This window comes from Falco naumanni, chromosome 5 (genome assembly GCF_017639655.2).
Source record: "Falco naumanni isolate bFalNau1 chromosome 5, bFalNau1.pat, whole genome shotgun sequence".
Lineage (NCBI taxonomy): Eukaryota > Metazoa > Chordata > Aves > Falconiformes > Falconidae > Falco > Falco naumanni.
The window spans coordinates 38,307,616-38,320,440 of record NC_054058.1 but is presented as its reverse complement, the minus strand read 5'-3'; the positions used below and the strand labels follow the sequence as shown (position 1 = coordinate 38,320,440).

At 47.7% G+C, this 12,825-nt stretch overlaps 1 protein-coding gene across 1 annotated transcript; it reads left to right on the top strand.

Annotated features, from left to right (window-relative positions):
• The first annotated feature begins 2,418 nt into the window (after positions 1-2,418).
• LOC121088828 (histone H2A type 2-C) lies at positions 2,419-2,877 on the top strand. The gene has a single exon (XM_040595413.1). The coding sequence runs from the start codon at positions 2,423-2,425 to the stop codon at positions 2,810-2,812; it is 390 nt and encodes a 129-aa protein (XP_040451347.1). The 5' UTR covers positions 2,419-2,422; the 3' UTR covers positions 2,813-2,877.
• Positions 2,878-12,825: the final 9,948 nt, after the last annotated feature.

The window sequence follows — 12,825 nt, the reverse complement described above, 5'->3', positions numbered from 1 at the left end:
GGGCGTAACGCTGAAACGCCTCCGCCCGCGCTCTCGAAGCAGCCAGTGACGAGGCGGGAGGGGCGGGCTTCAGAAGGCGGCTCCGGACCGCCCGCTCCCGCCGCCGGAGCCCGGACCCGCGGGGCCGAGCCGCCCCGCGTTTGCTTGCATTTTCTCTCTTTTTAAAATTTTTTAAAGCAGACGGGCCGGAAAAGTGCCGGTTGGGGGCGCGGACCTGAGGAGGAAGAGACAGACGTCTAGGGTGGCTGTGTCAGTGAGCGGGAGTAAAGGAGGGGGGCTACTGGGGGAGGGGAAACGCGGTACGCATCCCCCCGTTGTTTGACGAGGAGTCTTTTCCCCGCGGGAAAATTTCGCCCCTTTCCAACACCGCGTCACGCTGAAGCTTTCCAAAACGGCACACGCGTCCCTGCACTGGGAAACTGCCACGGCTCGCTGTGCCCCGCAACTCAAATGCACAGAGGGACAACGCAGCCACACACAGCCCCTGCTCGCTGCCTCACGTTATACCTGAAATTGCTGGTACAAGTGATTCCTTTATCCAGTCTAACGTACTCATTATTCGGTTTTGGGAGATTAAACAAAGCAAAAAAAAATTAAAACGTAGGTGGATATCTTTAAGTGCCACAGCCCTTCTTATTGTAAATGGAGTGGCTCTTAAAAGAGCCTTTTTTGTTTAAATTTTCTCTCAAATATTTGACAGGGGTCCAGATGGGCTTATGCACGCTCTCCACGTATGCGGCGTGCCAGCTGGATGTCCTTGGGCATGATGGTGACGCGCTTGGCGTGGATGGCGCACAGGTTGGTGTCCTCGAAGAGCCCCACCAGGTAGGCCTCGCTCGCCTCCTGCAGCGCCATCACGGCCGAGCTCTGGAAGCGCAGGTCGGTCTTGAAGTCCTGCGCGATCTCGCGCACCAGCCGCTGGAAGGGCAGCTTGCGGATCAGCAGCTCCGTCGACTTCTGGTAGCGCCGGATCTCGCGCAGCGCCACCGTGCCGGGCCGGTAGCGGTGCGGCTTCTTCACGCCGCCCGTGGCCGGCGCGCTCTTGCGGGCCGCCTTGGTGGCCAGCTGCTTGCGGGGCGCCTTCCCGCCCGTCGACTTACGCGCCGTTTGCTTTGTGCGCGCCATCACTACGAAGTGAACAGCTAAAACACAACTGCAAGAACTGACTCCGTGCTGCTCTTGGAGGGGTATATATAGGACTAGCTCTTCCTCTGATAGGCGGACTGGTAAATTCTTCCTCTCATTGGTGGATTCAAAATTTAAAAGTCCCGCCACAGGTACGTACCGCCTAACCTTTTGTTGTGTACTCTGTCCGCCCAGGCACAACATTTTGTCACTGTATATCTTTTCGTTTTCCGGTAATCCTTAGCATCTTATTGACCTTCTTTTTTAAAATTATTTTGACTTCAAAACAAATACTTCTTTTTATACAGTTATAATTTCTTATGTAGAGATAACAAGGATAACATTTATGTGGAAGATAGGATTATTTGTATTTAAACACGTTGAAATACTGCTGTACCATACGGACTATAAAGTAAACACAGGGGAAACCAGACAACCATTGGAAAACATAGATTGAAAAACACGGTTAAAAAAGTATATCATAAAACGTAAGTTCATCTGTCCCTTTTAATCTCTATAAGTGCTACTTGAATATATGAACTGCACCTTGAAAACGAGGATAAGAGAAATATAGGAATCAAATGTACCAGCAATTTCAGGTATAACGTGAGGCAGCGAGCAGGGGCTGTGTGTGGCTGCGTTGTCCCTCTGTGCATTTGAGTTGCGGGGCACAGCGAGCCGTGGCAGTTTCCCAGTGCAGGGACGCGTGTGCCGTTTTGGAAAGCTTCAGCGTGACGCGGTGTTGGAAAGGGGCGAAATTTTCCCGCGGGGAAAAGACTCCTCGTCAAACAACGGGGGGATGCGTACCGCGTTTCCCCTCCCCCAGTAGCCCCCCTCCTTTACTCCCGCTCACTGACACAGCCACCCTAGACGTCTGTCTCTTCCTCCTCAGGTCCGCGCCCCCAACCGGCACTTTTCCGGCCCGTCTGCTTTAAAAAATTTTAAAAAGAGAGAAAATGCAAGCAAACGCGGGGCGGCTCGGCCCCGCGGGTCCGGGCTCCGGCGGCGGGAGCGGGCGGTCCGGAGCCGCCTTCTGAAGCCCGCCCCTCCCGCCTCGTCACTGGCTGCTTCGAGAGCGCGGGCGGAGGCGTTTCAGCGTTACGCCCCTCGCCATTGGTCGGGACGAGATTCGCTTGGTGATTGGGTGCGCGTTCCCCGATCGGCGCCTCGGCCTATCGGGAGCCGCCGGCGGCGCAAAGGGAAGGGATATAAAGCCGGGCCTCAGGGCGCGGGCAACTCACCTGTTGTTTGTCTTGTAGTGGCTGGGGCTTAGTGCCGAGGGGACAGTCGACCGAAGATGTCCGGCCGCGGGAAGCAGGGCGGGAAGGCGCGGGCTAAGGCCAAGTCGCGCTCGTCGCGGGCCGGGCTGCAGTTCCCCGTGGGCCGCGTGCACCGGCTGCTGCGCAAGGGCAACTACGCGGAGCGGGTGGGCGCCGGCGCCCCGGTGTACCTGGCGGCCGTGCTGGAGTACCTGACGGCCGAGATCCTGGAGCTGGCGGGCAACGCGGCCCGCGACAACAAGAAGACGCGCATCATCCCCCGCCACCTGCAGCTCGCTATCCGCAACGACGAGGAGCTCAACAAGCTGCTGGGCAAGGTGACCATCGCGCAGGGCGGTGTGCTGCCCAACATCCAGGCCGTGCTGCTGCCCAAGAAGACAGAGAGCCACAAAGCCAAGAGCAAGTAAACTGCGGCCGCAGAAACGTCCCGAGCAGAGAAGCGAAACCCAAAGGCTCTTTTCAGAGCCACCCACAGTGTCGAGAAAGGAGCTCGAGACGCTGACTGCTGCTGAGTGGGCAGCAGGGGACCGGTGTTGCGTGCGTTTCTCACGGGAGAGCCGTGTCGTTGGGGGCGTGTGATGTGTATGTGGTACGTCTCGTCTCCGGAGCCGTCCTGGCTCGGCTTACGCTGGAGAGCTGAGGCGCGGTCGGGAAGCCTGCGATTTATCTCGTGGTCCCCGCAGCTTCCTAGTCGGGCGGTGCCCGGTTGCCGGAACGGAGCGCGGAATCGCCTGCAGCCAGCCGTTGCCCGCGCGGGCTTTTCGAAAGAGCGAGGGCGCGTAACCCGGTCGTCGCCGGAGACGGCGCCCCCGCCCCAGCCGCGCGCAAGAGCGAGGAGGCCGCTGCCGGCGGCGCCAGCGAACCCGGCGCGGTCACGGCAGCTTCCCCCTTCATATGTGAGCGAGCAGGAGGAAAGGAAGGAGCCGCCGGCCCTCCAGCGGAGGAGAGCTTAGCGAGACACGGGGCCGGGCTTTGCTTTCTCCTCTTTATGTAGTTCGAGCAGAGGCACTGTTCCTTTACTCCCGTGCTTTTTCCGAGCAAAGCCGCTGATGAGGCACGCTAGGTTTGCCCTTCACGGCCCAGCACTTTCCAGGACTCCGCGGCGTCCCTAAACGCCTCGAGAAGAGTCAAACTGGCACTCTGCTTGCCTTACAGGGCAGCGCGCCCAGCGAGCTTTTCCGAAAGCGGCTGCTGCAAAGGGTAAGCAGGAAGCTGGTAGGGGCAATGCTGCAGCAGCAGGCTACAGAACGCAGAGCTGGACTGCAAGGCTAGCTAGTGCGGCTGCAGCTCTGGGGAAAATAAAAAAAACAACCAAACACGGGGGGCGAGCATGGGAAGGGCAGGAGCCGGGAAGGGAGGCGGTATACGACAACAAAGACGAGTGTAACACGACACAGCTCTTCCAAGGAGTAAATGGGTGGCTCTGAAAAGAGCCTTTGGGTTCTCGAGACGGTCCGGGAAATGAAAGGTCTTTTAGCCGCCGAAGCCGTAGAGGGTGCGCCCCTGGCGCTTGAGAGCGTACACCACGTCCATGGCCGTGACCGTCTTGCGCTTGGCGTGCTCGGTGTAGGTGACGGCGTCGCGGATCACGTTCTCCAGGAAGACCTTCAGCACGCCGCGCGTCTCCTCGTAGATGAGCCCCGAGATGCGCTTCACGCCGCCGCGCCGCGCCAGGCGCCGGATGGCCGGCTTGGTGATGCCCTGGATGTTGTCGCGCAGCACCTTGCGGTGGCGCTTGGCGCCCCCTTTGCCGAGCCCCTTCCCGCCCTTGCCTCTGCCAGACATGCTGCCGTCGTTCTCCCTGCCCAACTGCAACGCAGAGCAGGCCGCGGCGCAGCGCTTTATGCGCGGGGAGCCGACCTGATTGGGAGCAGGGGCGAGCACGGCTAGCGGGGGCGGAGCCTGCGCCCCCTCCCCCCTCTCCGCGCGCGCGCGGCGGGGCTCCTCGCCCGCCTCCGCCTCGCCCGCCGCCGCCTCGCCCGCCGTCCCCCAGCCCCGGTGCCCCTGGAGCGCCGTTTCCCGGCATCTTCCCCCTCTGTGCGTCGCGGCGGCGCACAGACCTTTCTTTTACGAGCGGCCGAGCACGTCACTGCGCGGGTAGCCGGCGGCCTTCAGGCCTCTGCGGACCGTTGTTAAGCTTCTGATGACCACGTCTCATCAGTGCTGAGGTCCCATCGCAAGGACACAATGGCAGCGTTCAGAAACGACTGCTAAATGTAACAACTGACAGGTCGCCCTCGTGTCCTTATGCTCCTCTTTGCTTCACATACTGCCAACCATCTGGCAAATCACATCTATGTTGTCATCTCATAAAGAAACTCACTTTTCTCTATAACCTTTTTATGCCTTACTCTAAGAGTATAATATTTCTGGTGAGTCTACAAAGGGCTGGGTTTTTTTTCAGCACAGTATTCTAGAATAGCCTGTATTTTCTATTCTCTATCTTGAGTGTTGCTTCCTATTAAGTCACAGACATCCTTACCTCATTCAAAAATATTTCCTTTTAGATCACTGCTAACTGGATTAAAATTAGTCATGTATGTGAAATGCACAGCAATGCCTATGTTAGGTATGTGCATGCATACCTCCATGTTTTACAAAGCCTCACATCATTCCTTCATATAATATATTTTCCTTTCACCAGTGTTCATTGCCAGTAACAACATTTCTTGTTGTTAGTTTGGTATGACTTCATGACTCTGAAAATCAATCATCATGATTGTTAAATCTATACCTCTTTTCTTCTGGCTATCCATGCAGTCCTCCATTTCTTAGATTAGGGCCCATTGGGGTTATGGGATTAGCATAATTGCAATATGGAGAATTTGTCTGTGCTCATCATGGCTGAATACATGTCATCCACACACAGACAGAGGAGACCCCTTCAAGAAGAAGGGCCCAGGGAGATCTTTGTGAACTCTGACAACCCTTTGTGACGCTGACATTGGCATTTGGTTCTATCTCAGTCACAGTGACTCTAGAAGGGAAGGTCTGTGTGAGTGATAGGATCTAAAAATAGTGAGGTAATTCTTTCCTAGCACCTTTCAGTTGAGATATTTTATATAAGAAGGCATCTTCTGGCCCTGAAGACTCCTGATTCCCTTTTCTCTGTTTTTTCTTATCATTCCCTCTGCTTCCCATATTTTCTCTTCACATCTCTTCAGCTACAGGAAAGGGGAATTAGTTCATGTAGAAGAATGGCTGCAGAAGCGTGGCCTTAGAATCTCCGAAGATCTGCATAATCCAGGCCTGGTATTAGAATAGGCCTGTAATCAGAATTGTACTGAAGTTGCTGTGCTGAAGTTAACAAGAAAGGTAGCCTTGAGCTATTCTTGAATCCTGAGACGAAGTAATTATGTTGTGTCAACAGGCCGTGGCTGTAACAAGCTACAGCTGCTGGGAAAGCAGGTGCAGGGCCAAGAAAGATAGGGAGCGGTATGGGAATATAGGGAGTAACAAACTACAAGGCTGAAGCATAGCAACACAATTAGCTACATGGATAGAATGCTTATTTTAGGCATGATAATTAGGGGTGTGAGAACTGTGCACGCTTAGAGGCTAATAACCAATTATATTTTTGCTTTACGAATATGCATGTATATCGATTCTATATAAATAGTGTTAGAAACTAATAAAGTTGAGCAAGATGCATAACTCATATTGAGCGATTTCTTGACTCTGGCGAACCCTTCTCCCCAACAAATTCACTCTCTTTGCTGGTTGCCACTTTGTCACACTTCATCTATAGCATGGAAAGCTTGTTTTCCAGCACCATTTTGTAACACACACACACACTGAGGACACTTAACTGTATAAATGAGATTCTCCTCCGTGAAAGGCATGCACTCCATGTAGTATGCATCTACCACTCCTACTCTACCTATTCCTCAACCTTTTGTAGTTTGTCATGCTGAAGCCACATCCTAAAACATGAAAAATAAGAGATATTGTGTCCAGATAAAGCAATCAATAAACACACAGGAGAAAAATCCATTCAAGGCTCCCCAGTTCAAAGTAATCACTATGACTTGCTGTTTTCCTGATGTAGAGACATATCACTACAACCTAAGGGAGCATTTTGGTGTTGGTTACTGCTCTTAAGTTTCTTTTACTGGTCTCTGTCACAGAAGGAATACTGGCCCAGGTGGAAGTTTCCTGTGAATTACTCAGTTCTTCTAGTGTTATGATCATAAGTCTCTCTCTGGAATGCAATTCAAAGGTCAGCACAATCTCAAGTCTGTCCCACGTATAGTGCCCATTCATTTCTCCCCACTCTGGATGTCTGCTGATATTCCTAATTGCAGAAACAAGTTCTAGTACTACACTCAGCATTCTTCCTCTGCCCTCTCCTGGATTTATGGTTTGTGTGTCCCTGATACTAGCCCAATAGAGCTAGTGTCTCCTTCAACACTGAAAAGACCAAAATTAGTTGAGCCTGCTATCCTGGGGAGAGAAAGATGACCAAAAATACCACAGCAGTGTTAAGGCTATTCACCATGTTAGTAGAGTAAGCATACCTTGTAAAATAAAAGAAAAACCTAAACCCAAACAGTTTCTAAGTGTAAGAATACTTTCTTTTAATTAGTGTCAAATGCAAACAAATACACCTGTCCTCATCCAGTGATATGGCTGACAGTGGTCACCCTTGAAAAACTTTCAATGTACTCAAGCGTTTCAGGGCCTGTTTTCTTCTAAGGAACTAAATGAAACAAGCACAGATGACACCTTTGCCTCCATTTAGGTTGTAGTTCTTTTTTCTTTTTCCTTTTTTTCTTTTTTCTATCTTCCACCCCCCTCCAAGATTTTTATATAAATGAATATGCATTAGATCTGGAAAGTTCATCAGAATTACTAAAGTGTTTAACTTTCAGTCCCTTTTCTCAACAGCTTTGAGTAATTTGGGCTATTACATTTCCTGTCTTGTAGGTGTCTCCTATTGCAGCTTGGGCAAACCCCAAAACACCAGCGTATTTCTCTTTACTTACCATTTCTATACAGTTTGATATATACATCTAACATAGGCTGCTCCCTGCTCTTAGGTTCTCAGTGCTGGCCTTGTGTACTAGGCTTGTTAAGCATGCAACCAAATGTAAGACGTTACAAACGACTAACCTCAAACAGTACACAAAAGTTAAACTTGTTATTCTACTTCTTATTTCACACATGAATCAACCAAAACTTGACTGCATTTTCATTGTCCAAAACAGAAAAAAACAGGAAGACAGAGATTTAGACTTCATATGCTTACTATGGAAGCCAATCCTTCTTTTTGGAACCTGATCATATAAGGCAGATGCAGGCAAAAGAGGTGAAATGTATTCTTCTTGAATGTACCCCACACTGTATACATATACTGTCATGAGCCAGCAAAGCCAGATTCCTGACTTCCTAACTCTCCGGTAGCAGGAGTGCTGAGTGACTGGCCTCATTTGTATATGGTGGGGAAACCTGGGCACCAGCTGGCCCTTCCAGTTTCCCTGGCAGTCTAAATGACATCCTCACCAGGGACAGTGCTGCTCTGGCACCAGCCCGTGGACTGCACAGCTGCAAAGCATGTACTGTAAAAAACATAAGCTACAACACAGCACTCTTATACACTGAACAACTCTTCAAAACCTTTTTGCTCCCTCTCTGGTAAGACAAACAGCCTATGTTGCTGGAAACCAAGTGCTACCTTGTGATACTCCTGCTCTGGAAAGATGGCACAAACAGCCATATCTGAATACAGTACCTGCTTCACCCCTACACCTCTGAAGAAAACTGGCAAAACAGTATCACTTCATGAAAGGACCTTCACATGGTGTGTGATGGAAGTGCTTTGGTTCTCAGTGATGGCAGAAGTGCAGCCTATGCTGTGTCTGGGTTCCACCATCACTGTCTGTGTGGCAAAAACCCTGAGTTGCCTGCCAACCCAAATGTACCTGGAATCCTGTCACATCAGCCCCTGACGTGCCACCAGCCAGTCAGATGGTAGATTACAGACCAGCTGTGCATGTACTTGCCCAAGGACACTTTGTTCCTTCAAAGGTACCAAACATGGTTCTGGCTGGAGTGGGAGGGGAGGCGTAGACAGATCACATTTGCTTCCTCCCTCTTACCAGCAGCCACAGGGAGCACTGGCACACAAACAGGAAAAGGTAGAGGGCAGAAAGCATGCAGAAGTGCCAGGATGCTGTGGGGAAGAAGAGTGAGTTGCTCAGCATCACTCTGTGTGAGCTGCTTACTGGTCTGAGCAGCCAGCCTTCAGGGCTGATGGAGAGGCTACTCTGAAAGGACAGTGTGGTGGCACCCTTCCTTGCTGGGATTCAGTATTAAATGCAGATGAAAGAGAGGCACTGGGGGAGGAGGTTTCTTTGGGGTGCCATGGCTGATGGAGCTTCTGTTAATGTTGCTTACTTTTCATGAACTGTTTGTCTCAGGGCCTGAGGGCTTCAATTGCTGGTTGAGGACTACATTCGAAGCATGCCAGGGTGGGCCAGAGGACAGTTTGTCAAGTGGTTTGGGTAAGCTTTAGAAGACTAAAGTACTTTAAGACATAAATAACTCTGTTCTTTGATACCTGACTGACAGTGAGGATCTTTTCTTTGCCTGTGTGTGAGAAAAGTAAAAAACTGTCAGCCTAGTAAACTCCTGTACAGTAGAGAATAAAGTGCATATGTTTTCATCATTAGCTGTTCTTGGAAGGGGTTTGGCCCCCTAAGTTTTCGCTGGCCTTTTTTCACTTTCCCATGAAAGGCATCCCTCCCAGCTCCTAACTACAGACATATCCAGGTTTTAGCCTATAGGTTTTCAATTGCCAAATGACATGCCAGGGCAATGATGAAAGGAGGCCACAGCAGTTGCCCCAGCCCTTAGCCAAGAGTACAGGGAGGAGCATGCCACATTCCAGGAAGCTGAGTCTATGGGGACAGTCACCCATTGCCCTACCCTATTTGTCCTGCCCACTATAGATGCTCAGCCACACACTGGATTTAAAAGGCCTTGTGTGGCCTCAGTACACTTAGAAATCTTAACTGCAGCAGCAGCAACAACATCAGTATTAGGTAGGCAAAGACTTGTTCGCTGAGCTGCAATGAACTTGCAGTTTGGTAGGTTCCATTTTAAAATTGCTTGGCTAAGGGTTAAAAGCTGTTAAACTGTGCTGGCTGGTTTGATTACACGAGTTATTACATTTGTAACTCAGATGAAGGATGAAGTCACTGAGGGCAAGAAAGGCATGGGTGTAACACTGTAGCAGGAGTGTAATCATGGTTGCAGGAGTATTTACACCTCTTTCCTGTGGAACATATATGTGGGAGTGCAGCACGTAACATAAAGGCCCTCCTCACCTTAAATCTCACTGGAAATTTTCACTTGAAGGAAGGAGAGGGGCTGTGATGCACAGGCATATCAGCTGTACTTCCTTCAGCTGTCTTAAGAATGACTGACCACAGCATTCATCTACAGCAGGTAGAGCAGCCCATTAGCCATATTTATGCGGCTAGCTCTCATGCTAATGCCTCCTAACAAAATTGCTGGAGAAGAACAACTACTATGCTACCTCTCATTATTGCAAACATGCTAAATATAACCCAGAGCTCATTTTCTTAGGAACAAGTACTGGCAGATCCTAAACTGGAGATGGGAATGTTTGATAGCTCTCAGGTGCAGTGCCAGCCATTGGCTGTGGTACATGTATCTCCTTGCTTATGCCAAGAGGTCTTAACAGATAACTGCAAAAATTGGACAGGCCTGGGTACCTGAAGGGAAGTGACTTGCAGGGTTCTGACTGCAATCTTGTGCAGGTTTGTAATGTAGTCTGACCTGCTAAAGTGCTCATGAGGTGAAAAGAATTGAAGTCATTCAGATGTAGTAGTCATTACAGTGATGCTCTCTCCAGGAGTACCTCCGGAGATGCTGATATCACTCCTCTCCTCTTTTGATAAATGATGAAGTCTACCTTCCTTCCATCTCATTGGTAAAGCCAAACTGTGTCAGAGTCTATGTGGTGCCTTCTTTGTGAAGTCTTTCTACAGTATTCTATGCCTAAACCAGAATTATTTCCTTTTCTCATTTGCTCAGCTTGAAGTGAAACTGCCATTCCTGCCTTTCATATAATCTTGCACCACATTTTTTTCTTTGACTGTGAGTGTGTGTCCATTCCTTCTAAACTATCTGCTCTGATTGCAGAACAAATTTTTTAAATTCTGAAATGTACCTTAACTTTCCCAAATGTCATTCCTGCATGTGTTTCTTTCATGTAGAAAAGAATACGTTCCAAACAGCAACTCTGCATTGCTACAGTTATTGCATGTCTCTGCTGCAAAGCCATTAAAAAGAAAGATCAGAGTTTTCCTCTGTATCATGAAATTTCTGAAGTTACTTCAGTTTATTTTAGTGTAGTAGACTGTAACTTTTGGAGATCAGAAGCTGCTACACATATGACCCTGTTGGGAATGGGGAGAGGGTAGCAGTTACTGCAAGAAAAGCCAAACCAGGCAGACAACTGGGATGGTGACCATTTTTGCCACCTCAATTTCAGCCACCAATAAATGCGAATCAACACTCTGTGAAGCCACAACTGAGGGCTGGAATACTTAACATTCCTCCAGTGAAGGTTAGTGAAACAAATGTGTATGAGTTCAAAATTACAAGAATAGGCAACATGAATTTTCATTTTGCTGACATGTCAATCATGGTCTGTGCTTTTCTGCTGTCTATGTGCTATGAAGTGTCTTGGTAGCCACTAAATGTCATCTCCTCCCAACAACCATTACTACTATATTTCACTATGTAGTCAAGTCAATTGAAAGTCTCCTTCATTGATGCACAAACATATCTAGGATATAGGCTTAAAAATACGTATTAATTTTACTTCAGTTTTAATAATTTGTGAAGGTATACCTTCAATACCACCATTCACTCCAATTTATTGCAGTCCTGTCTCCTTACTTTATGTTACATAACTTTTACAAAGATGACTTTGAAAGTCCCAATTTGATTAACCCTTCTCTCAATTATCTTCCTGTTGAACCATTACCAAGCTCAGGTGCACTTTTCCTATAACCCTTATTCTGATATTTTTTTCTTCTAGGGTGCAGTTCGCATTTTTTCACTTCATTGAGTTTATTCATAGTTTCATATGCATCAAAACCCAATTTTACAGAAAAGAAATTTTTTCATGTTATATACACATTTAGTATTTACAAGACAGCCATTTTAAAGGAAACCATGAGGTGGAAATGGGATTACATTTACCCAATACTACCTATTCATATAATCTGTTACTTTGGTTGCTAATATGTAGGCAAATACTGGATTTACATTATATGTTATATCTGGTAATATCAAAAGAAATCAGAGGGCAGGGCTGAGGTGCAGTCTTTGTGATCCTTGAATAACTGTGAAAGGCAATGGTTAACATACTTGTTTGTAATCAGGCACAGATTAATGAAATATTATTCTGGAGCTCTGTTCTGTTCAGCGTATTACATCATATTCCACCATATATCAATATTGATTGAATTCTTCCTGGTCCTTCAGGAACGACCTATGGCCTACCTCTCCCCCTGTTAAAACTCAGGTTATCACAAAGTGCTCTAGTTTTTGTCCTGAAAATATTTCCTCATTTCAACGATGGCTGTAAAATGTGTAAAGAAGAATTAGGTGGGTTTTATTCAGAGTGGGAAGGGGATTCAGAATTGACTTTAGATAAAACTTTGTGTAGACATATCATGTAAGATGTGTAAAAAACCCACCAACTACTCACACACACAAAAAACCCCCACCTAAACCCAAAACCCAAACCAGTAACAGGGTTTTAAATTCTACTACTATTAGAGAAAATACATAATGAGATAATATTCTCTGGGCAGGAAGAGTATAACTACTAATCTGCCACGCTATCCGTTGCACATGTTACATTACTAGAGAGACAAAGATAATTCCAGTAAATATCACCAGAAGTTTAGGAGGTTGCTTTCTTTTACAAAGCTGCAGTTTTGTAACATCAGGTATCAAATTATATTCTACTTGAAATTGAAATATAGTATGAAAACAAATAGCTTGCCTTACTTATTAATTGATGTAGAAAATCATATGGAAAACAAACAAAAGAAAGAAAGCACCCAACACAAGGTAGCAGGGTAAGTTTGGCTGCTTTCTGCTGAAATCCCAGAAAGACAAAATAAAACAACTGTATGTTCATAAACCTCCAGATATTAACAAATTGCTTGTGACTCTATAAAAAGTGCAATAAGAGGTTGTATGAGACACTATTTCACTAGACTTTAGCGTTTTAAGAGGTAAAACACATGGTCAAAGGAACCGGTTCTTAATCCATATTCAGAGCTGAAAGAGGAGTTTGTGTTACTTCCTCCTCTTCAAAATCAATTTAAACTGTCAAAATAGCTTTAAATCGGCAGATTTCAACTTTCACCCC

What these genes read in the sequence shown, in the direction of transcription:
- LOC121088828 (XM_040595413.1), top strand. Translation starts at nt 2,423, where the DNA reads ATGTCCGGCCGCGGGAAGCAGGGCGGGAAGGCGCGGGCTAAGGCCAAG.